The following is a 26,902-nucleotide window of genomic DNA, read 5'->3' as shown; positions in this document are numbered from 1 at the left end:
CTTATTTATGATGTAAATAAACTGAATTCATGTTTTTATACACACACTAGACCGATCTGACAAGTCCGAAATTAATTAAGTGCAACATTTAACCACTGAAACATTTTTCCTGCTCAGTATTGCAAGTAAATAACTGTAATTTGGCATCTTAACAAAAAGAAAAAAATTAAAAGATGCTTTACTATTTTTCAGCTTATTGTAAAACAATAAATTTATAAATTCATCGATAACTACAATAATTATATTTTAGCAAAAGAAGAAATCATTTTGATTACAGAACTTACACATGCTGGTACATTAACTACCAAAAAAACATTTTCTTTATGATTGTCAGTGCTGTTAATTTGGGGCAGCTGTGGCAAACCTTATATTCGCTCTTAAGCGCTGTGGTTTAAAAACAAGCAAAAAAAGACCAGCAGGTGTTGTGTAACTTGTGTTGTGTGATTGAGCTGCACCAGTGAAGCATCACTGTGATAGTGAGTGGTGTTGGGGTGAGGAAAGTGGAGGCAGCGGGAGGCACAGAATTTCAAAACAAACAGAGCTTTTATTTCATTATAATCAAGTCAGAAATAACAAAATCCAAAGTGAAAGTCCAAAAATCACAAGGAACTAAACACAGGATAACGCAGAGAATAGGACTAGGTAATTGGAGACAGGTGGGAAATAAAACAAAGTTGAGCTTAACACAAGAATTAGTAATCTTAATTAGTTAATTAGTTAGTTAAGAATAATCGGGGAAGACATGGGTGATTATATTTAGCACAGAATGAGGGGGAAACACCGAGGGAACGCAGTGCAAAAACTCATGAAAACTAAAAAGGAAACATAACTCAAATAATACAATAAAATCCAGGCTGGTTATTACTAGAATGATGGAACATCAAAAAGGGAATTCAACACTCAACCAGCAAAGCACAGAAACCAAAACTGCAAACAAGAGAATAACAGAAAACCCAAACATACCAATTAAAAACAACTTAAACCCAGGAGCATGACAATCCCTCACAGTTAGCGTAATGATTACACTTGATAGAATTGACTGACTCTGAAATTTTACTGGCCCTTTTAATTAAATGTTGTGCATCAGTTAGACCAGTACAGTACAGGGTGCATTAATGGTTTTTGCCCATGCTGAGAAAAAGTATTCTGGGAGATTCAATTAAATTCCCGATGACTCTTATTTATTAACCTGTCAGTAAATAGTTGGTGTCCTGTGAGATCGTTAGCTTTATTTTTAGCTGCCTGTTTTTTTTTCCACTTACATTGTAAAAATCATTCTGTGTTTTAAATTTTCAGTGAAGCGATGCATACATTAGCAATGTCACATTTTTTTTTTTATCTAAAGTTGTGTGTTTTTTCTGTTACTTTTGATGAGTTTGCACGTTCTTGTCTTATCTACATTTGGGTATGGCATCTTTTACCCCATAGTCCAAAGACATGCAAGTTATGCAAAAGTAAGACCATAAATTAAAGGTTATGCATTAAAAATTCATCGGTTCTCTGTCTATACTCTAGGTTGTACCCAACCTCATGCTCAGCATGAGCAAGGGAAAGCTCCTGACCCCCGTGACCCTGCACAGGATTAGTGGGCTCAGATGATGGATGTTATATTTATTATTTTACCTGTGCTTTATCAAGATGTAATACTTTAATATTTTGTACCGTGAGTGAAGGCTAAATGAGAAATATCTGGCAACCGCACCAACATCAGTTATTCAGGCAAGTGCACAGCAGTGTGCCTCTACCAAATCCTGTAGCACACTACCTGCAGGCTGTCATTAAGTGAGCATTACATGTACCAGTTTCCTGTAGATAAATGAACACAAGCTCTCATCAGCATAAGTTCTCAGTGCCCCTGCTATGCAGAGTTCAGTCTGAATTTTATGTTTGCCACATGCGCCTGCTTCATGCTGTCAGCCTATTGCTGAAGTGGGTGTGGGACCCCCTGAATTTTTCATGTTCGTAAAACACAAAGTGACCAACCACAGCAATTAAAGCAAACAGGATATTCACTCAGACTCTGATTAATCCGTCATTATTTTGCTCTGCAGACTGGCTGTGTGTAATTAGTGGGCACCAAGAGGCTGCTGCTGATTTGTGAGGTTTGGTTTGTTAGTAAAAGTGAAGATTGGTCGTGTTTCAAACGCGAGAATTAATTAGTATGAAAGATTTATTTGTACTTGGCTGTTACGAAGACATGTCAGATAATCTTTTCCCCAGAATTTGATCAGAATACAAACCCACATGTCCATTTTAGCAGCTTCACACGCCTAAGGAGGCATATGGGACCCCTCAAGAATAAACAGAGCCAAATGTTTTTTAAATGCTTTTGTAAGAGTGCATCAGTGCTGAACGGAGCCATTTCCAGCAGTGCAGCAAAGTGGCTTTTCTTTTCTTTTTCTTTTTTTTTTAAGCTGCAATCAAAGCCAGCAAATCCTAAAACTTAAAAAGCATCCCCGTCTTCAATTAGTTGCTTTCAGTGACCTTTTGAAAGCATGCACAGATACATGGATATCATACAGAAAATCCAAGTTTAATTTCATTATAATATTGACTTACATTTTTTATGTAAGAATCCATTGTAGTCGTATTTGTACTTTCAGAATATCATTCTTTAATGTACTCTTAAGTATTCTTATCCATGTGTCCCACTTCTTTCTACTGAGGATGGAGAAGAAAGCAGGTTGGTTATGTAATCCCTCTGAGGCCTGCTGAGGTCTACTTGTTACTGGGGCTCCATCACAGTGAATCAGCTCATGCTGAGAATGACTCAGTAGAGACTCACAGCTATGGCCTCAGTATCTGCTGAATCAGCGTTATGTTAGATAGAACAGTGTGATCCAGGTCCCAGCCTCACCTGCTGTGAAAACAGGTTGCTTTATCCCTCAGTGTAAAAGCCAGTCAGATCACCCAAGTGGTCAATGTGTTGATGTGTTTTTTAACAAACTTGATTTGTACTTTACATTTATCTGAGAGGGGGCTGATGGAAAAAAAAACAGTCAACATTGTGACTGTTGGCTTGCTAATAACTGAATTGATAATTAGCAGAATAACAGTGAATTTCTATACTGAGTTGTTATTGTTGTTGTGGTAAAATTACACGTGACAAGTACTGTGATTTTGTGGAAGTCTAAGTTAAAAATTAGACCACAAATTAAGTTAGAAATTGGAGTTAAAATTGGACCACAAAGTGAAAAATTATGGTTGTTCAAATCTAATATTAGCAGCAATTTAGCAGCAATACTTCAAGCTAAAATGTGTGGCTTCATAGTTTTGTGCTGCTTACGAAGCAAAAGATCCCCAGTTAGATCCTGGGAACAGATACAAAAACCCTTTTGTGGTCGAAGAACAGGCATCAAACAAGTGACCCAGTGTGAATAAAAGTAGCTTACTTTTACTTAAGCTCAAGTGGGTACTTGAGTTTGCACCTGAGTTTTTAGTGTTGGTGGCTGTAACGGCTGCTGTGGATTTGTGCTGACTGTCGTGCGCTTGGCTTCTGACATAATTTTAAACCACCCTTACATAACACACGTGTGTGGAGGTGATGAAGAGTTTATTAAGGAATATTTAATACATAAATCAAAACCTAAACTAGCAAACAGAAAATCACAGTGTGCACGGTGCTTTGTTAACCGAAGGCACATTCAGTGTTTCCACATTGCGTCAGGCTCTGAAAGAAAAATCATCTCTGTGCATCTCACTGTTACCATAAACCAGGCAGATGACGATAACAGACTCTGATATTTTCCTGTTTCAAGATTTTGCACCCATGTAGTATCACCAGTGATGCTTTTAACATTGGATGTGCAAAGATTTTCCAGGCCTATGTGCATGTTGTCACATTACTGCTGGTGGAAAAAGCAAAGGAACGGATTGGAAGCAGCCTGATGTTCAGTAGCCAGTGATTTTTACATCCCAGCAGGGAATACAGCATGTGCATGATCCAATCCAGGGGAATTATGTTTCATAAAGAGTAGATGCGTTGGAAGAGAATAATCATGCAAACATGAAGGGTTTCGCTTCTTTGTGCATTGTACACGAGGTCCCATGTGAGAACGTTAGCCAGCTGTGTTGTCTGCTTGATGTTCATTGATCTCTAGTAGCATGCCATTTTTTATAAGACAGTTAAAAGATTGCTAATAGGAGCTCCCTGATCCCAAAACCAACCTCAGCTCATTTTTCCACTCACAAACCATTAAGATTTCACAGCGGTGTATTAAAGTGAACTGCAGAGCTCTTTGCACACTGTATACCAGAAGTACAACTGAAAGATTTTCATTGCTCCTGGTAGGGTTGTTTAAATGTTTAACTGGTCAAGTATTTGACTTAAAACTTCAGTCTCTGGTGCACATAATGCAGCCAGACATTGTGAACGGAGTTTCCCAGAATTCACGTTTCCAGCGATTTGTCAGTGTCATGCAAAACAGTAAAATGCAATGATGGTGGTCCATTGACATTTTCTTTAATAAGCCCTGCAATAGAAATGTTGTGATGACACCATGTTTTTCTTTTACATGATTCTGACAGATGGGGTGTTGACTGTATTTGTGTACGTCTGTTACATTTAGCCAGCAAAAGCAGATGATTTTCACATGGAGTTTGGCTGCGTTTTGGAAAAAATGCAGTTGGTCAGAACTTAGTAAGCAAACAGATGGACAGAAAAGAAGTGGATTATGCTGTAGGGGAAGATTTGGAGGAGGTGTCAGTGAATTATTTCTTGTTGCTATTGGTAACCGTTACAAGAAACATGAATTCAAGCTGATTGGAACAGCTCATCTCTTTTTATTTTTTTTGTGTTCATTTTGTTTTTGTTTTCATGACAACTTAAAGCCAACAGGACACACAAAGAACATCACAAAAATATATGTAGTCTGCTGTGTTCCATAATATTAAAATTGTCAGTATAGCAAAAGTTTTTGCTGTTGCCATTGATTTGAATACGATTCGAAGATATTAGCATCTTTTCATTTGCAAATTTGGAAAGTTCTGGTTCGTTTAAGATATATAATCTTTTCTTTGTGCCAAAGATATTGTACCAGATTGATTTAAGGGTTGTTTTTTTATCAACCTTTTGTATTATTTTAGGATTATACCACCAAAGAAATCACACACACAATCCAAATTCTAGTCCGTTAACTGTTTCAAACCTCTTTCCCCCTCTTCATCTGGCAACTTTTCTCATTTCCCTCCTGTGTATAAAGGACATGTGGAAGCTATTTTCATGTTGCAGTTTGGACCCCAGAACAAGGAAGCAGCTAGAGTCTGCTGCACATTATCTTGTGCAGTCAACCAAGCTGATTTAGGACAGAGATGCTCAAGTTTTGGACTTTAATTTGGCTTTAAGGGAAGGACAGGAGTCAATGAAAAGATCAACTCCCATTTGTGTTTCCATACTTGTATTTAGGTCAGGTTGTTGTGTATAATCCTTTTAATATTGCTGATTGACAGTGTTTTCTATAATATTGTTCATGGTTACAGCAAATGAGGAGAAAAAGTGTGAGAAAGCTGTGATAGAGAAGAATGGAGATATACAGGGCAACGGTGGACAGGAAGCAAACTGTCAGCAGAATGAAAGGGAATGGGCTTGAATAGAGAATTACACAGTCCTGAAATAAAAGAGACCTGTTATTGTGCTCAGAGAACATCAGTGTTGGACAGCTATGGCTGAAATCGGAACTTTCTTGGATATAATTGTGGGATAAACTCTGATTCTGTGCTGCGTTTCATAAAACATCAAACTTATTGAAAGTGAGAACCGGTCTTGATTTTAGACACGTGCAAAGTCTTTCAGCTTTAGGATGCTGACACACAGTGAATGCTAGAGGAAGGACATATTTTGTGTTAACGAAGGAACTTCATGGAGTAAGCTATGCCACTGAGAGCAGATAAATGTGACCTATTTATTTTAGATCTTGATCAAACCCATGTGTTACTTCGAATCAAAAGTAGGGGAGGAGACCCTAGTGGGAAATACAAGCAGCTGGAACATGTCCCACACAGTCCCTGAACCCATTTGAGGTTTAGGGATAGCCTTCCGCTCTGAAGTGATGCTTTCAAATGTAGGGTGGTCCTGAAAACTCATTTCCCCCGAGGTGACCCGAGGACTGGGACTACTTAAATGCACTCTAAGTGTTTACATTCTCCATGTGAAAAGAAGGAGTTTTACACTTGCAGCCAAAAAGCTAAGGTAGAAACCTGTTTGGTCAGTCATATGAATGGATGCTGTGTGGTGGGATGCACTTGTAAAAAGAAAAATTATTATTTTATTGAACACATACCTCAGAACTGTTTATTAATACTTTATAGTCTGTTGGATGTTGTATATGACATGCAGCAAAGTTTCTATGAGTCACTGACCTCAAATTATCACACTTAACATTGGCGTGTGTAACAAAGTGGATGAGCACTTATAACAATTTCATACTCACCACGTTTCTACATGTGCTTGTTTGATGTGATTACCACGGTTACGGTCATGGTCACTTGCTATGCCTGGCTTCATTGTGTTAGCATTATCTGGCAGGTAACATCAAAGCAACGGAACAGGTGAAGGTGAATACACAGTCATAAGTTGCTGTAGTCTCTTTCATTACATTGCAGGTTTAAATATGGTTTGTTGCTTTGTTCAAACTTACCATTGTTTCTTTGTTGTGAGCTTAAATGCACCTCGAGTGTCTGGGAAGGGGCTCACCCACCATTTCACAGGGTTTTTGTTTTGTTTTTTAAGGAATATGGAATCGTTTGTTCATAATCTTTATTTGCACAGAGCTATTTAGATGTGGAAATGAGCTAGTTGGTTTCTAGTTTTACTGACTTGAGCTACTGGTACCAGCTAGACTAACTGGGTGTGAATTGACAGCCCTATATAAAGTCAGGCAGAGGTGAAGAAAGCTGAAGAGCGGTGCTTCTTAATTTTGGTCATTATGGCTTAATTTGAGGATTTTTTTTTTTAGGTCAAAGTTTCACCTGTCATTGGGAACAATGCAAAGAAACTACTTATTTTTGCTATATTTTCCTACCTACCACCTTCCTTGATATTCAGAAAACACTACCTAACAGAGAGTTAGACAGATTGTGCAACAAATGCAAGCATGTCATATGCATATAAGTTACTACAAAATCAGTCAGGAGAAAAGTATGTTTTCTTAGAGAAAATCATTGATTTTGAAACTTTTTTTCATTACAGTCATTACTTTTCTGTGATTCATTCTTTTTTTGTTGTTGTTGCAGTTTCAGTTTTTATATTTCTGTCTTGTCTGTCTTGTTTGAGTAAGCACAAAGACATTAAATGCTTTTTGTGAGGGGCATGTGTTGCTTTGCATGGGAATATAAATTAGCATGTGGCTGAGGGTGAGAAATGTGCTGATGATGACACCAGCAATGGCGAGAGTAAAATGGGCTTTAGTATCATTCAATCCGAGGATTATTTCCTGTCAAACAGGAGCCTGTTCTGCAGGACTGAGAAGAGAAGAGGAACAAATTTGTTCCTCTCCCTTTTCTTCGCTTTTTCACACTGCTTCCCCTCACACAAAGGATCCTCTGTGTGAGGAGATTGTGTGCAGCAGCGAGTGAGGGTGGTGTGCAGAAAGTTGGATCTGGATGGATGGGAGGGTCTGCTTTTTATGACATTGCACTGTTGGCTGAAGATGTAATTATCAATAACTAGATGGGCACTTGAAGAGTGCAGTCATCAAGCAAGGAAAAAAAAAAGAGTAATATAGTGAATTTGATTTGCACTAAAATGTAATAAAGATTTGTTTTTGCTCATGCTCTTTCTCCCCACCAAATTTAATGGAATTCAAAAAAAGTAGTCTTAATGACAGACAAACAAACAATTTGCAGTAAAGGCATCTGAACAAGCAGAATTAAACATATACCACCTACTCAGCTTTTACCTTGGGTAGAGGAATAGCTCAAAAGCACAAGCAAAGACATCTTGTTTCAACAGTGAAACAAAGAAACAGTCGGGGACTGTCTGCATATTGATTGCCTGTAATACAGCCCGAAAATCAGCTTGGAGAAACTGCAGTTCATGTTGAGTTTAAAGGCAGACATCCTCCCACATATTTCATCCCACTTGTACTGTATGTGGCATTAATTTACGCATAAAAGATGGATGCAGCACTTTTAATTATATAAGATAAGAAACTTACAACTAAACAGTTGGAATCAGTTATGACTGTTGCAAAGCTAAAATGGTGACCAGTCGAGATATTTCGATTTGGGGCTTTCAAGAGGAAATTGTTATAATGTATTCAGCATATGAGCACTGATTTAAATAAATGAATCCATACAGATTTTTAGTGTTCGCGACACTGACAGAGTTTTCTAAACAGCTGCAGAGTTAGTGTTCATCAGAGAAACAGAGATGTGCACTCATCAGTTTTTCCCCCGTGTTAGGCTCCCTTAATAGGTTTTATGTCTAATCGATTTTAAATGAAGGAACTGCTCTGGAATAATTCCAGGTCTTTGTTAAACGCAAGCCAAGAGCCAATCATACAGGGTATTTTTCATTTTGTTCATGTTTGTTCCTTCAGCTTTTCACTTGGGGAAATTTGTGAACAGTGCCATTTGCTTTCCACACATTCTCACCCATAGGGTATCTACAACATTACTGCACCGCTGGCTTGGGAGTGATTTACATTACTTCACTACAAGTCTCACTTGCTTCTCCATCTTTGCTGTAAAGATGCTACTGGCAAATAAGTAAATAATTAAGTTAATAAATAAGCAATTTTTGGCTTTACTAATATTTATTTTTTCTTTAAGTTTTCTGTGCTGCATGTTGAGTGACACTGTGTGTTTCCAATCTGCAAATGGACGATAAAAAACTCCTTTGTTCCCCAAACTGGAAACAGATTTTGCTCTACAAAGCTAAATGCTGTCCTACTTTATTCACCTTCACAAAGACGGACGATGAGCCTGCTTTTTAAGGCACTAAAAAAAAAGCCGAAATTTGTTTTTTATCTTTTATTCACAAGGCTTATTTCACGCAGGTGCCTGCGCGTCCCCACCCTTCTTCTTGGCTACAGCTTGGGTTGAGTCCTTGAAGTCTAGGTGGATTGTGTGACTTTTTATTGCACCTTAAATCAGTCGTGAATAAAAAACATATGGGGCTCAAGTGCTGGCTTCTTGGCTATTCATTAAACCACTGTGGGTGCAGTAATTTGCCCTGAATCCACCCAAATTGTTTCCCGATACTCCAAATCTTAATAACGTTTTATGCTGATTTTCCTCTCTGTTAAAGACTTTTTGACCATATTCTGGCATCCCATCTCCTTGTGGCTCAACAAGGTTTTTCAAAAAAAAAAAATTTCTCTTTTGTTTCAACTCCAACTGAAAATCCATATAAATTCAATAAACTGTGTAAAAACATTTGCATTGTAATGCAAGGAAATTAAGATTTTTTTTAAACTATTTTCAAAGAACTTTTTTCTTATTCTTTTCAGCTTTTAATTGCATGTGAGTTTTGTACTTTTTTTTTACTCATTTCAAGTGGAATAGCACATAGTTCAAGAAGTTTAGGAAATACAGATTAGTAGTAAAAAAAATTTGGCCTCCAGCAGCAATCAAAGAGGGGTGAAGTGGCAGTAGCTACTTAAATGATGACACATCACAGTTCACGTGACTTGTGTTTTTGCTATTTTCCCAAAAGAATCATTTGAATTTACTCATTTCCCAGTGCAACTTTAAATTCTTTCACTGTGCCAGTGTGGTCTGTAAACGCATCCCAGAAAACATAAAGAGGAATGTGTGGGCTGTGGCAACATACAGCAATTACATGTGGGTTTCCATGGCTCCCTCTTGTTTATCTTTAGGTAGCTCTTGTGTGGAATTTACAGCTTTCCATTTAAAATGCTTAAATGAGTATTGTGCCTTATACTGCATTCTAACACCGATCATGCAACTGGTGGCGTTTTATCAGAAACACTGTAGTCTCTGACGTCCTTTGAATGAATAAATTTGATTACACCACGTAGTGTTTGACCATTATAGTTCAAACAAACTGTTAGAGTTGGGTACACATATCTAAATACTAATTCTAGCCTGAGACGTTTGCTGAAAAACTAGCTAAATATTTTAATTGACGTGAAGCTGAGGGTTGTGTAAATATGAACAGATTGTGAAACCCTTTGAGGTAGTTCATGTTGCTGTATACAAGTAAATAAAATTGACTTCATTAGTGTCCATTTATCATAACAAGATAAAAGAAATTGCAATCTTCAGTAAAGTAGGCACACATTTTAAATAACGCACAGATCTAACACGGACAGACCAGATTATGTCATCCTCTCGATAACAGTTTCCTCAAAGCTTTCTCTTTTCCCTCTCTGTGGAAATGGTGAAGAATGTATACTCGCATCCCTGTATGTGAGACTGTAATGCAGAAATCTCCATGTGTTACATAATGCATCAGTGCTCTCAAGCCCACTTCTTATGGAGGGGTTTAGAATCCTCAAAGGCAAAAATAAACAATGCAAATTAGAACAACACGCCAATTAAACTGTTCACTCGTGCATTACACAGACGTTTGGAGATGACACCTTTTTTCAGCTTATAACTGGCAACAGGTGAGGTGCATGACATAATCAAACGCAATAGGAGCAGGAGAACTCAGTAGTGTGAAAAAGTGTTTGCCCCCTTCCTGATTTCATATTTTTTTTTGTACATTTGTCACACTTAAATAATTCAGGTAATCCAAAAGATGTAGCAAAGACAGCACAAGTAAACACAAAATGTAGTTTCTAAATGAAGGTGTTTATTATTAAGAGGGAAAACAATCCAACCTACATGGTGTTGTGTGAAAAATCATGAATTAGTTGTTATTAACCCCATTTTTTACAAGGCTGAGGTCAGTTTTACTGCCACACCAAGGCCTGAAAACTGCCAGACCTGCTGAATGAAGAAATCAATGAAATAGAAACTGTGTGACAATCTGAAGCAGACTAAGAGACCTCAAAAAGCAATACAACACGAAACAGTGATGAACTTTCCCAGGAGTGGCCAGCCTATCAAAATTACTCTAAGAGCGCATCAACGACTCATCCAGAAGGTCACAGAAGAACCCAGAACAACATCTAAAGATCTGCAGGCCTCACTTGCCTCAGGTAAGGTCAGAGTTCATGACTCCACCATAAGAAAGAGATTGGGCAAAAATGGCATCCATGGAGTTCCAGGTTCCAAGATGAAAACCAATGCTAGGCAAAAGGAACATAAAGGCTCATCTCAGTCTTCCCAGAAAACATCTTGATGGTCTTCAAGACTTTTGGCAAAAAGTAACACAGTGTTTCAGAAAAGGAACATCATACCAACAGTAAATTATGGTGGTGGTAGTGTGATGATCTGGGGCTGTTTTGCTGGCTCAGGATCAGGAAGGCTTGCTGTGATAAATGGAACCATGAATTCTGCCGTCTACCAGAACATCCTGAAGGAGAATGTCCGGCCATCTGTTTTTAACCTCAAGCTGAAGCGCTCTTCGGTTCTGCAGCAGGACAGTGATCCAAAATACACCAGCAAGTCCACCTCTGAATGGCATAAGGAAAAAAAAATGAAGACTTTGGAGTGGCATAGTCAAAGTCCTGACCTCAGTCCAACTGAGATGCTGTAGCATGAACTTAAAAAGGTGGTTCATGCTCGAAAACCTTCTAATGTGGCCGAATTACAACAATTCTGCAAAGATAAGTGGGTCAGAATTCTTTCACAGTACTGTGAAAGACTCGTTGCCAGTTATTGCAAACATTTGATTGCGATTGTTGCTGCTAAGGGTGCCCCAACCAGTTATTAGGTTTAAGGGGGCCAATCACTTTTTCACACAGGGCCATGTCGGTTTGGATTTTTTCCCCCCTTAATAATAAATATTTTCATTTAGAAACTGCATTTTGTGTTTACTTGTGTTATCTTTGTCTAATATATAAATTTTTTGATGTTCTGAAATATTTAAGTGTGACAAACATACAAAGAAATAGGAATCAGGAAGGGGGCAAACATCGCTGTATATACTGTTGTCAGTTTGAGTTACTGGGGAAGGGCAGAAACAGCATGAGATAACGATTTAAATGGCACCCTGTCCAATTTAAATCTTCTAAGTCTCAGTGTGTGTTGCTCACTGTGTTATGGTTACCCACATTCATTAGCTTTTCTCAAATGCAGATCAAATGAATCCTGTAAAAGTTTCCAATTATGATCGCATTCAGACGATGCGATTTCTTTTGCAAGGAATTACTCCCGCTTGTTGTTTTGAGTCATGCCCTGCTAACATACCTTTGGTGTTTATTCCGCATAAGTTACAGTGTGTCTGCCAAAACCTTGTGCTACCAACACCCTTTCACACATTTTTCTTGTGAATTTTTTACAACTGATGATGTCTTCAGGAAAAGACTATTTGTTTCCATTACAAATCTTGAACAGGCTGGCATTTTAACTGACACTTTTTCAGGGTTGCTGACAACTGTCAAAGTGCTCTTAGAATACAGGCAACATACGTAAACAGGCTCATACTCAAAGTGATATATGATTGGAAATTTAGGGTTCAGTATCTTGCTCAGGGACACAAGAACCAGGAATTAAACCACCAACCTTTTGAGCCCCAACCACACTAAACCCACGATCCATCTTCACCATCTCATTGAAAAAAAGCCCTAGGATTTGACAAATGTTTGTAATAGAGATCCAAATTTCCAGTAAATCTTTTATTGATGGAAGTCATCACATGTGCTTTCCATAGCTATCCATATTGACACAATGATTTAATTCCATCACCTCAATTAAAAGTTTTAAATGTTGTTGCCGACAGCCAAAATTCAGGCGCCCAGCGGTGACCAACCACGCTCGACTTTATGATTTACAGTTGTGAGCTGACATAAGTGCTGCGTCTCCACAAGTGTGTTACTGTTGAGACTCTCCCACAGGCCTTTGCCCTACAACCACATGACCCCCCTCACATAGACCCAAACACTAACAATGAGATCTTGGCAGCCAAGTACAAGGACAAGGCCAGCCACCAGATGCAGACATGAGAAAAAAGAGAACACAAAGCAAAACAGAAACAAATGTTGGTTTGTGATAGTGCTAACAAACTATATCCTCATTAGACAGAGAAATCTTAGGTGTGTGATTCTGTACATAATGGTGGAGATTTATGATGTGTAGCGGTGAATATGAAAATTTGGTGGGATCTGAAGACAGATCTCAAACGGATCTCAAAGAGAACAGATTCAGTGAATTAGGACTGCTTCAAAGACAATTTGAAGGGCTCATTTCAGTGTTTCTTTTGATAAAGTATAATACATTTCAGGTAACAAAAAAGAAGAAATTTACAATATGACATTACAGCATCTACCCAGACATGAGTATCAGACATCAATAACAGGCTAGGTGATATAAATGTCAAGTTATGTTTCAGTGGCTTTTGATTTCTTGATCTTCACTGAGATTTGAAGAATCATTCAAACCTTATGAGTTTCTTAACTGCTGCATTCTGGTTTGTGTGTGTCAGGTCCAAAACAACAAATGGATGACATGTCCCAACACCCAGCCAGAGTTCTGTTATGCTTCTGCCTAAGTCACCCTGGCTGTCTTTCAGTCATAGTGCACAGATGGCACACAGAGAGCCAGATGAGCCAAGCGAAGGTGTGGATCCATCCCATCTCAGGATTTGTTGACTGAGAATATCCATGACAAAACATGAAGAGAAAAAGGCTCTTTTTGTTTTTTGCTGATCTGATATGGAGAGGATGACTGTGAAACACCAGATGTGTGGCGTCAAAGCTCCTCTGCTCACGTCTGTATCTGCATATTAGCTTTCCCGTCCCACCCAAACCTTCTAAAGTCCAAGTTTTTGGCTTCTTTGTTCCATTACCAAGATTGAGCAGCCTGTTATCCTCATGTAAACTTCTTCTATTGTCTAATCACGTGAAGATAATGAGGAACACATGTTTGGCGGTGGCTAATGTGAATATGTCTAACCCATGCTTGTTCAGCTTTGACCTTTTCCTGTCTAGTGTTATGAGGAGGATTACATAAGAAACTCCCAGGGGTCCTGACAGTCACTCTTCCAATGCTTTATCCTATCCTGCCTGTCGGTGCCTTATGTTGACCAGGACCCAAAAAACTGCTATTTGTTAACATGACTTCTTGTTAATAAATAGCAGACCATAAATCTGGATTAGGAAAGGGAAGGAAGGAAGGAAGGAAGGAAGGAAGGAAGGAAGGAAGGAAGGAAGGAAGGAAGGAAGGAGATTTTCCCACCTGGCTAAAGGCTGGGAGTGCAGTCTAGCTGCACTCCCAGCCTTTGGCCAGCTGTGAATGTGGTCATGGCCCAGAGACCTGGCTCTGACACAACAGACCCACATAATCTCCACAGGACACCTAATCCTGTAAGTTATACAGATGCATCTATTTGCATATTCTTAAGCAAAAAAATGTTTTTATGCTTTTCTTTATAGTATATTGCTACTGTGAAATCACATCAACCTTTATGTGTTGATAAACTGTTGATAAAGATATGTTTTCCGGCACTGAATAAGTTTGGAATTCTGATCTGTTTTCTGCATCTTCTTTAGGACAAGCAAGGGAAAACATATGTACCTTGAAAACAAATTTACCATCTTTACATGACTGAAGAAGGATCCTGTAGATGAGTAGAGCTTGCACATGTTGACTGCTGTGCCTCAGCATCTGGTAAAAATGTAGAAAACAACCAAACAAAAAGGATTTATGAAAGATCAATATTTTCCTATCTCCCATTTAGCAGGCATGTGCATGTCTGATAATTACAAAAACAGAAAAGGTTTATACCGAAAGCCTACAACCCTTGCAACCTCCTTCAGATAAAATTATGTTGGCTTTCCAGATGCTTGAAGCTTTTTAATCCATGCACATTTTAAATATATTTGAATAGATCTGGAAGCTAAACTATGTAACACATTTTGCTGACTGTATTGGTTTTGTGCACAATGCCAATGCTGACACCAATTCCTCTTTTATTTTTCTGTCAAGACGACTCAATGGGAACATTGTAACAAAAAGTCATTTCTTTCAAACATGTGTACCAGATTATCATGCTGTCACAAATAGTCAGTGGATGGGAGGTTGGGGCTTTCGTACTTATATAGTTTTGTCAATAACAGTAAGTCGTTAAAAAATTGCACTGGCTTTGATGTCCTTTCCAGTGTCTAATCTACGTGATATCGCTGATTGTATCTCTGTTTTAAGCTCAAAATCTGCCTCACACTGGGATGGTGTATGAACCAAAGTTCACTTTGTTCACTGGCCCTGTGGCAGTCTTATGTAACCTCTTTTTGGAGGGTCCAGTCTAAGCTTGGAGATTTTGATTACTACAATATGCACCAGAAGCACAGTGTACCCCACTGTCATCTCTACTGAATGTGAAGGACTGACAGATGGGCCAGAATCAGAAAGAAAGCCATAAACAATTTGGGATGTCCCATCTGTTATAATTCTGGTACTAGAGCAGTCCAGAGAAGCATCAGCACCATATTCCTCCATTCCTGAGGCTCGACCATGTTTCAAAGACATCCAGAACGCCTGAGAAAACATCTAAGAGGGACCACACTGGTCATCTTTGAAACATTTTACCTCCCTAGAGCTGCTCCAAATCCTCTGCAGTATTGCTGTCTCAGCCTCGACCAGAACATCAGAAGAGACTGAGAGAAACAAGTTCAAACAATTTACAGTAAGGGTTGGAAGAGTGGGTATTAGCCGACTTTGTCTTACCTTCTTAGTTACAGATGTTTAGTGCAAAAGGGGAAAGAAAGGCAGGGAGGATGTCTTTATAGATAAAAGAAACTAAGAGGTTTAAAATAAAAGGATCCCTCACAGGGACATTTTCTGTGTGCATCACTTTTTTCTGGCCATTCAAGTGCTTTTCACATCCCAGCATGTGCATGTATGGGCAGACAGATGCCTTCTGTCCTTTCATAAAGTTCATAGTTGTGCATAACTTCATCTCTTAGCTTATATTTAATTGAAGCCTAATAAACAGACAATTAAGAGCACTGGATAATAAAAATGGGAAGAAGCCACAAAAAATCAGAGTTAAAGAACCAAAAGCACACCTTGCCTGCAAATCCTCAGACAAAGCATGTGATTGAAAATTCATCGACATTATATATTCTAAAACTTTAGAAATGATTTATCGAGTGATGAAAAAGAATCTTCCAATTTGTATTTTAAGTATATTTAAACTAAGAGATGGAAAATATGATTTGAGGGGGTCTTTATGTGTAAAGTGAAAACCAATGTTAAGTATAGATGTGTGTCAGTTTTGGGAGTGAAATTATGGAATGGACTTAATGATGAACTGAAGATGTGTTTTTCTTTGTCATTTTTCAGCAAGAATTTAAAAGTTTGTATCATACAAGATATTATAGAAATTTGGTTTGATGAACAACTTTGTGTTGATTTAATTTCTTGATTTATCGTTGATTTCTTTTCAAACTGTTATACAACTTATTTATCAATGCTATTTATTTTCTTGGTTAAGGATTTGATTATTCCTATGGGGTAAAGGATAGGATATTTATAAGCCACAAGGCTTCAGCCTATTCCTTTTTCGGTTACTGTATGATTGAGTACTTTTATGTAAAATGATCATCTGTGTTGTTGTTGTTGACCGAAATAAATTTCACTTCACTTCACTTGATGCAAAAGAGTTTTTACATTTTAAGGTCATGTTTTTACTAACTGGTGTGACTGTTACTGTGATCCATACTACACCACAGATAAGTCATTAAAATTTCCCTTCTATCGAATACACAGAACCTTCTGGATAATCACAAGCAGGTTAATTGTCTTAAGTTTTGCTCTGTCCTTTTTTTCTCCTTAGAGAAAAGAGTTTTTGTTGCTTTTTGTTTTTTAAATAAAAAGTGGCAAAGGGGGGCTGATTTACAGCTTCTACATGGCGATGGGCTGAGGGGAGAAGGAGTGGTCTCGAACATGCTGGGCTACAATAAAAGGCACTTGTTTGGACCTCCGAGGAGCCCAAACTTTCCAGTAACACCACAGGCGGCTGCTAAACAAACGGAAAAAAAGGAGGGGGTAGCTGATTAGTAAAGATTGAAAGAGAAGAAAAAGCGCTCAGCTTTCTTTAAATATTTACATTATAGATAAATTACATTTTAGCTTCTAACATTTTGCTTAATTTTCTTTAGCAAAAGGATCACTTTTTGCAAAAAATAAAAAGAGAGAGAAAATGATGAGGCTGCTGTGCATCACTATAGTCTGCTTGATCCTGGCTGGCAGTGCCTACAGCGAAGAGCCGATCTTAACAGGTAAGATTTAAAATGATGTGAAATAGTTTAACATGCCCAACTGTCTGTATGTGTGTGTGATCTTTTATAAATGCATGATGTTGCATCAATCGTGTGTGTGCGAGGGAATATGTAAAGGGGGATGAGCTGTGCAAGGAGCCTGAGCAAAGTGGTACCCCAGCAAAAGCTTGTCTTATAACGGCGTCGTTGTAGCAGCAGGTAACAAACACATCTCTGGGGTAACGCTCACACAGACACAGTGTAACTTAGCATTACACTCACTGATGTGCTGCATACAGACCACCCCAGCACGGACAGGCTGGTGAATAAATTACCCTTGTCATTCATAGGGGCTTCCTACCCACTCTGCTGAATGAGTAATACCACTGGTTGTCCTCCTAAAATAGGTCACAAGTGTTGCAGTGGATTAAATTGGGCTAGTAGTGCTTGTCCCCCTTTTTGTGGATGTAAATGCTGACTTTAATGTGATTTATGGTGTTGATTTTTTTTTTTAACTTTCTGACACTATTTGTTTCAGACACAAAATGAAAACTTAGAGAAATCTTTCCAAGGAGCCCCTGCACTCCATCATAATGCTGTTGTAATTTCAAATTCACACCTGCCTGCAAAATGACACCATGAGATGAGGCTGCTCCCAATAAAACACAGCTAGATCTAGTGCTGCAGAGAAAGAAAAAAGGGAATTGCTGGAGATGCCCTCATGTTATATGTATTGACTGATATTTAATGTGCTTTCAGCAGCTCTGCAAGCTGACTCAGTAGATGTCAAATTAGGAATGTCTCAGCTGTCTCTCTTCCAGGAGCAGAGGAAACGGCTCATCTGTTGGGACAAGAATTTCATTCTAGGAGGAGAGCTTATGTTTTTTTGGTTTGGTTTTTTTGTCATTCAAACATTTAAAAATTTAGGGGTGATGTCACAAGTGTGTGTTTGTGTGTACATTTATATGATGTCATTGCCTGAATCATGTAAAAGCTTTTTCTCAGCCCGGGCCAGCTGCCGTTGTTCCGTACAGTATATTTTATTAGCCACATGAGCCATGTATTCTCCCTCAGTTCGAGGGGCGTTGCCTGTCCTTATACCTACTGACTCACTCTGCCACTGGGAGCTTTTGGAAATCAGCCCATAGTAGCAGGCAGCCTGACAGGAGCGGAGTTAAGATTAATGACCCACAGCCAAATGTATAGAGCCCCATGCTGAACAGCAGCCAAATGACTCTGTCTTTTCCTGTGAAGTAATAGTCTGTTAACTCTAATGCTTACTGTGGTTGCTGGTTACTGAAGCCTGGCCTGGTTGCTACTGGGGTAGAGTGGGAAAAGGGGCTTGGCTGCAAATGAGCCCCGGCGTGAGGAGAAGATGTGTTTAGGGTAGGAGATGAGATGTTCGCAGAGGCACGTTTTTGGTGGTATTGATCCTGTATTATTAAGCTCAACAGAAATTTAACAAATCACTCTGATGGCAATCTATGGTGCGCTTGTACCAAGGATGTGCACACACACACACACACACGTTTTTTGTGTTTGCACTTGTTTTGCATAACAGAATACAGGAAAGAGTTTATTGGCATACATGTGTGTAGGAGTTGGCCTGCTGTGTTTATCCCAGCTGCACTTGTTAATTCTTTCTCCATATTGACACAAGTGGGCCAGCAACAGAAGAGAGCGACACTTTGGGATGTTGTAAAGCATCGCTCGCTCTGCTAGAGGGTGTGGCATTTTGTGCACAAGGAGATATAAACATGCAGGCTGTTGCTCTGCAGAGTTTCATCCTTTCAAAGAGAGATTTTTAAGCCAATGTTGATTGTTTAGTAACTTCATGCAGGAAAGGCTCAGGGGTTACACAGTATACAGTATAGTAAGAGTATAAGATGATGCATGGGCCACTGAGTGGACCTGGATCACTGTAAAGATAATTTCCACTTCAGTGTTGCAAAGAAGCAGATGGTTCCAATCACTTGCTAAAACCACCTTTTACAGAGTGAGACTGAACTGTGCTTGGTAATAAAATGGCAGTAGGTCTTGGCTGCAGCTGCTAAGCTTCTTTTTATTGCCCTACACATGTGTTCATTTATGTTTTGGGTTTTGGTTCTTTTTTGCCTTATACATGTGTTCCTTTATTTTTCATTCCCTGCTGCACAGTTGACAAAAGTGTCAGGCATAATGGTTCCCTATTATTTGACCACCAATAATTATGACAATTTGGAACCACCTTGAGCCTCAGAGGGTCGCAGACGGTTGGAGAATGGCAACGAAAAGAAAGGCTTCCCTCTCTTCCCAGAAGGATTATTACCCGCAGTAGGCTGTTGCTTTATATGTGCAGCATGTCTCGCATGGCCAGGGCCACAGTCTCCTCTGGGATGTCTGTCTGGTGGTAACTGCAGGAGCAGGAGAAATTCAGGAGTTGCTTTAACATGCATCTGTCTCTCTGGGATTGTAACTGTCAAGGGTGTAGAACAAATAAAAAGACAAATTTATTTACTGTGCCTTCGTTTAACATCATCCCAAGCAGTTCATACTTCAGCATTCACTGAATCGGCTCCATCCTCTTCAGGGCTACAGCTCACACAGAGGCTCTTGATTTAACATTCGAACAGTGTTTTCACGAGACGCTACAATGAAGCCCTTTATTCTGTTTTCTAATAATTTCAGACATCACTGTTGGCTGTAATTACATCTGGTGAGTCTGTGTTGATGTCAGCATTGCCCTTACCTCTGCCAGTTCAGTCATCCTGGATGCCTCAGGTTTCAATCCTACTTCATGCACGGCGTTACCCATGCAGAGAATTTACGAGGCACGGCGAAGCTGTGAGTCATTTCTCTCTGAAACGGGCAAAGACGACTCTTGTCCAGACACTGGCAATTAGCAGCGGCAGAAGCGTTTTTCCGAGCTCATAAAATACCTGGCGTCTCGCTGACCACTCAAGAGGCAAGTGAGGCAATGGGTGTGGTGATTTGGTAATAGAGGTAGTCACTGGCATGTGCAGCCTCATGAAAGAAATGAGAACATAGAGTTTAGAGTGGCATAAGGTGAGACTGAAGGGTAGATTAGGTCTGTCAGCACTGCCTTTGCTAATTAATTCCTCGCGCGGGAGTTCTCAATTCTAATGATCTGAGAACCACTGAACGAACTCCAGACACACTTCTACTGTGTGAACCGGGACAGTTTCGGCAGGCGTTTGACGAGAGGTTCATTCAGTGTCACTCCACTGTGAGTGTGTGTGTTCTGAGGGAAGGTTGTGGTTTGAGCAGAGTCAAAGCCACTGTCTCCTTTTATTTCCTGTAATAGCCATGTGGGAAATGTTTCCCGCTGAAGAGCCAGCAGCACAGTATTCCAGTCATGCTCAGGTGTGGCTGCTCAAAGTGAAGGGCCTTCAACATGAAAGCTGCACCCTCAGTCAGAAATCAGACACTGACTGCAGACTTACATGCAGATCATCCATACTGAGTGAGCGAGAAAAGACACAGAGTAGCTCCTATACTTTTTAATGAGTACCCGAAACTTAAAGAACAAGACAGGTTATTTATGAATATAATGAAAAAGTCTTGTGCGGTGCTTCTTGCCTTACCTCGCTTCTGTTTACAAGTTAGACTGTTAAAGGTTAAACTGTGGTGTGTTTATAGGGTGTGGATAGGGGCAGGAGGTGTCAGCGGTCCTGTCTACATACATTTATCTAGTGCTCGTTATTGTCTGGCACAGACAGCCCCCACTCTCTTTCCTGGCTGGGGTCTTAACTAAGCAAGCCCTGTGAGGTCTAAAGATAGAGGATGGGAACCGGTGGTGAGACACAGATGACCTGTCATTTTGAGTTAAAGGCTGGCCTAGCTTGGACAGGAAAGATAGAGAGGGAGTGCACAGAGGAAATAAGTAAAAGAAATAATGATGACAGCTAGATTCTGTATTTTGTCAACAATATTATCTGCTCTCTTTTCCCGTTATTTATGTGCCTGACACACTTAACACAAATCAGATGTAGTGGATGAAAGAAAAGCACTTCATTTTGTGGGTTAATGCTGAGGAACCAACGGCTTATAAGTGCAAGTACTGACAGCAGCAGGAAGGAGACTGAAAAAGGATTATTGGCTTTCAGGGCTGAGGACTGGCCGGTGCCCAATATTACATTTAATAAACCAAACAGACTTCAGACTCTTCACTGGCTTTGTGTGATGCAATGCTTCAGATGTCACACTGTTTATTGTATATTACAATAATGCAAACATTATAGACATGCCAAAATACGTAGTGTAGCTGTTTCAATAAAAAGGCAAACAAAAAATGGCCTAAAGGAGAAGTTTAAAAAAGTGTTTCTACAAATGTTTTCCCTTTTTTGCACTGAAAATCATTAAATAAAAAAGTTATACAAAGGTTTTTAAAAAAAATTTTTTTATCCAAGTATCATAATTCTAAACAAGAGCAAAAAGGTTATATCATATTTCTTCTTTTCTAGTCAAGGTTTCTGCTGAACTAGGTGGCAACATCACCCTGCCTTGCACGATCATGTCCTCAGACACGATGTCCTTTGGCGACAATGGACACCGGATAAAATGGACAAAGGTGGAAGATGATGACGCTCTGAACGAGGACGTGCTGGTTAAAATGGGAGAACACATGAAGACCTATGGGAGCTTTGAGGGACGTGTCTTCTTGCGGGGGCTCAAGAGTGAAGATGCCTCCTTAATAATGACTGAAGTCTCCATGGACGACAAGGGAAAATATCACTGTGAAGTTGACAACGGGATGGAAGATTCACTGCAAGAGGTCATCTTGGAGGTGCATGCTGGTCTGACGACTGGTAAATCCTGTTTTATTTTGTTTTGTTTTGTTATTTTGTTTTGTTACTATTTCCATACTTACACTTTTTTGAAATTAATTTAATAATGTATTCAATTGTATTTTTAAAAAATGGTATACGCTTGTTACTATGCAGCATCACGAACGTATCCCCCCCTGAATGGGATTATACTATCTATTGTACTATTATACTGTATTCTGCAAAATTATATTATAGAGAAAAAACAAGAGAGACAACACATGCTTTCTTCCTCATATATACACACACACACACACACACACACACACACACACACACACACACACACACACACATATATATATATATGATGCTCTTTTGTATTCAGAGTTTATCCTTAATACCAATAACTTAAAACATTATCATCATAATTTCATCTGATCTACTTCATTCAGGTGCCGTGTTCCCATATTCCCCCCCTTCGGGCCGATACAACCTGAACTTCCAAGATGCCGTGCAAGCCTGTGAGGACCAGGAAGCTGTGATTGCCTCACATGAACAGCTGCTTGCTGCATGGAAAGGCGGGTTGGACTGGTGCAACGCTGGATGGTTAAGTGACGGTACAGTGCAGTATCCTATCACCAAACCCAGACATCCTTGTGGTGGCTCCAACAATGGGCCTGGCCTCAGAACCTATGGACGCCAAGAGAAGATTAGGCAATTTGATGTGTTCTGCTATACTACTGCACTCAAAGGTCAGTTTATAAAAATGTCTTTGTACATGAAACACAGTGACCACAAAGACTAGTATGTTTATATAGTAGCACATCTGCTTGAATTATTCTGTCTTGTTTGCCTTATCTGCTGTCAGGACATTTCTATTGGCTGGTCCAGCCAGAAAGGCTGACCTTCGATGAGGCTGTGGAGGCATGCAGAGATGACGGTGCAGAGATTGCCAAGGTGGGCCACATGTTTGCTGCCTGGAAGCTTGAAGGCTATGATCGCTGTGATGCTGGCTGGCTGGCTGATGGAAGTGTCCGGTACCCCATCTCCAGGCCGCGCAAGAACTGCAGCCCCACAGAAGCAGCAGTGCGCTTTGTTGGGTTTCCCGACAAGACAGTGAAGTCCTATGGCGTGTATTGCTACAAGCCTGATCAGTGATGGGTTAGATAGGTCTAAAGAAGCCATGACCACCAAAGAGCAGCAAAAGCCACAACCAGTAAAATCAACAATGAAGCAGATAAGCTTTTGATCTAATCTAGCATGAACCCAATACCTTTCTAAAGCTGTGATAACCCTAAAAATACATATATATACATACATGCATACATCTTATACCCTCCTAAGAATTAAGAAAATGACTTGTAGCTGTTATGTTTTGCATTTTCCTATAGGTGGCTTTCATTGGTTTTACACAGAGTATTAAGTAAAGGTATATTTTGTCATAGTGTGACTGATGAAACAGAGACAGAGAAGTAAATGGTTAGCATAATCTGACTTTAGTTTGTGTCCCATGAAAAACGATTAGATTTGTGAAGGTCCAAATGTAGTGCAAATATGCACACGTGCAGTTGACATGTGCTGCTTTAAAGTCTGCAAGAACAAAAAAGTGTGACATTTTATTTTTAGCGAGTTCCGCATTTGGGAATTACAAACTGCTATGGGTACTTGTTACCCTGCACAAAGTGATCGTTTGCAGTTAATGTTGTTTGCTTTCAGCTTCTGAAACTGAAAAATAAAAAAAAAGCTTTTCAGACAGAATAGTTGTGATCAAAATATTTGCAAAGAAAATGAAGGTAAATGTTTTGGTCTGCAACTCCTTTTGCTGTGGAAGCTTCAATTACCACAATTTCCACTTACAGTCGGAAAGACCACTATAATCTAATGCAATGTATTCTTTTGTCCTAACAAAAGGTTTTTACTTTTAATGATGGGTTACTGATAGTTTTTTTTACATGTGCATAATGTGCTTTTAAAGAAAAACTACAGATTCAGTTTCTAACACTAGTAGGATTTTAGCGGAGAAGTTAAACTGAAGATATGATTTGTCCCAACACACGAGTGGCATTTCCTAGAAGAAATCTAATATTACAGCAGTTAATATATGACTATTAAATGTTTGGTTGCACATGACCACTGATACAGTTGCACATCTTCATATTGTGGCTATGAGCTGCAAAATTTCAATTCGTATTTTGATGATCAATCACACTCACAGATGGTAATTAGAGGCGCAACAAAACTTTTCTAGAGATACAGAGATATGGTACTCACTGTAGAACACATGCAATAATGTGGTGATGCATTGTTTGTAATAATAAAACTCAAGTTGTCAAGGAAAAAACATTTTGTATCTTAGCACCTTGTACCTTTTCAAATGAAGCTGTGTGAAATAAAGAACACAACTCTTAAATCCATTTTGAATCATATATTCCTTTTTTTTTTTTTTAAATTGCATTACTTGTTATTTTACTGGAGCAAAATCATGCAGCATGTGGAGATGTTGAAGTTTAAGCAGGAACCTAAATGGGATTGTTTAAGTTGCCAAATTGGAGGCCATGGATTTGGCGTAAAGCCATGTCAACTGAAAGGACTTAAGATTAGACTCTCCCACATTCATTTATTCTTTGCCATTTTTATCTTCAGTGCCAGGCTGCCAACCCACCACTAAGTCAGACAAAGGGAACAGTAGCACAGTCTTTAAGAGGCTTGTGGGAATCTCTGGGAACGGGGGTCAGATTTAGGTGGATACAGCAGGGAAGTGCTAGACAAATGTAAATGTGTGCGATCCATCTTAGGTAACTTTTTTTGGGTAATGCAGCTAAAAGCAACAGCAGATCAAAGATATTTTTGAGGAATAAACTGTGTACATAAACTATACATTTTTGCACTTATATTATACAAAAGACTATATACATGTATTTAAACAGCTGGCATCAAGTGAGCTGTTCTTTAGGCCTCTGTGTGTTTAGGCAGACAGTAATCAATGAGGAGTCTGTTGACTTCAACCAGTCCAGTGCAGTGCACTATTCTAGCTATTTTGCTACATCCCAGATGCTTGACAGAATTCCAGATATGCATGTCTGAAAAATAAAAAACCCCCCAAAACATTATGGCATTAAGTGAATGGTACACTTTATTCTAAGGTGCCTGCTAAGCTGAAGAAGTCAGTAAGAGCTTGGGAGCATTTCATTTCCAAAATAAATCTAGAACTTCTGTTAAATCCCAGTGAAACTCGGGCCCAGGGGTGAAGGTTTTCGAGACATCTGCACTTCATGAGGTAGGATTGCAGGTCTGACTCGATGCGGAGCATCCAGGAGCAGCCATTAATCACAAGTCACGTCTCGTCTAATGACAGAGTTGGCACCTACAGAGAAAAACGCAGCAACCTTAACTTGCACACAGATTACAATGACCCACCTGATGTTGTTACTCAGGTAATGGTGCTTTGTGTTATTAGGAAGCAACAATGTGAACTCCAAGTGACTGCTGCATAAACAGACACTGTGGGAATAGTAGTGAAAGGTAATATAGTCAAAAAGCTTCTGATTTTCCACCCAGAGAATTCATGTGGATCCTTTATGCACCAGCATGTAGACCAGGGGTCCCCAATCTCAGTCCACGAGGGCCGGTGTCCCTGCAGGTTTTAGATCTCACCCTGGGTCAACACACCTGAATCACATGATTAGCTCATTACCAGGCCTCTGGAGAACTTCAAGACATGTTGAGAAGGTAATTTATCCATTTAAATCAGCTGTGATGGATCAAGGACACATCTAAAACCTGCAGGGACACCGGCCCTCGTGGACTGAGATTGGGGACCACTGATGTAGACTCAAGATGTTTTTCAAGAAGACCACTTTAACTCATGCTATTCACTAAAAAGAAAAGAGAAAAGCAGTGGGGTATACTTATGCAGGTCCACAGTACTGAAGCATCAGCCTTTTCTGCATGGCATCACTTTTCCCTAATCCAGTTTTAGCTCAATATGTTTGCTACAATTCACATTCACATTGCCACTTCCTATCTTCTCCCCCTGGATGTACCAACTGTCTACCAACAGGCTTGCAGAGCATGTCTGATAGGTTTTTCTACAAGTGTGTGATGTATGTGTAAGACACCGCAATACTTTGAAAAATTGGATACTGGTATGATTTTCCACACAGTGCGATTCACATGAAGTTTAAATTCATCATTATATGCTTAGTGTCCATAAGTTGTGTGGGTGCTAAAAAAAATGAAACGTGATAGCAGAAAAAATCTCCGGTTCATGAGTAAGGCTGATAGCACTACCTGCTGGGGAAATCACTGTAGTGCACACTGCATCCTAAATCTGCTTTAGTACAAGAGGACCAGTGTTTTAAAATTTGTTCAACTTCATTACCTGCATGCTGCAATTTTGCAGCACATTTCCTATATAATAAAAACTCTAATCATAATAAAGAAAACTGTAATAACATTAAAAGAAGGATAAACTCTGGACTCATTAGATCTGAATAAGATCTGCAAAAAATCTGGTCAACAAATTTAATTTTGTAAGTAAATAATATTTGTATCTTTATTTTTATTTCATTGGTGATTTAAAGCAGGAAAAACAACAGTTAAAAAAAACAGATTTTTTTTTTTTAAATTCACAAACGTACCAGACATTCACATTGTAATCTTAAAAAAAAAAAGAAACACTTATAAATATAAAATTATATTATGTGCACATCAAGGCTAAAACACACAGACAAATACTCAGACAACAAAACAACATTTCTCCTTTAAAAAAAATTCACGTCTGTTAATGTTACAGAACAAAATTGATGCAGATTATTGCTGATGTGTGTCTCGGAGTTCTTTGGTCCACTGTTGCCATTAAAG

General features: G+C 39.2%; 1 protein-coding gene across 1 annotated transcript; it reads left to right on the top strand.

The window, feature by feature from the left end:
• Nucleotides 1–17,014: 17,014 nt before the first annotated feature.
• On the top strand, nucleotides 17,015–24,453 carry LOC116317427 (hyaluronan and proteoglycan link protein 1-like). The gene is made up of 4 exons (XM_031736187.2): nucleotides 17,015–17,291; nucleotides 21,734–22,078; nucleotides 22,492–22,791; nucleotides 22,908–24,453. The coding sequence occupies exons 1-4, from the start codon at nucleotides 17,213–17,215 to the stop codon at nucleotides 23,195–23,197; spliced, it is 1,014 nt and encodes a 337-aa protein (XP_031592047.1). The 5' UTR covers nucleotides 17,015–17,212; the 3' UTR covers nucleotides 23,198–24,453.
• The last annotated feature ends 2,449 nt before the right edge of the window (nucleotides 24,454–26,902 follow it).

The sequence above is a fragment of the Oreochromis aureus genome, linkage group 12 (genome assembly GCF_013358895.1).
Source record: "Oreochromis aureus strain Israel breed Guangdong linkage group 12, ZZ_aureus, whole genome shotgun sequence".
NCBI classification, from domain to species: Eukaryota; Metazoa; Chordata; class Actinopteri; order Cichliformes; family Cichlidae; genus Oreochromis; species Oreochromis aureus.
Note: the sequence above shows the minus strand (reverse complement) of the source record. Positions and strands in the feature narration are given on the sequence as shown.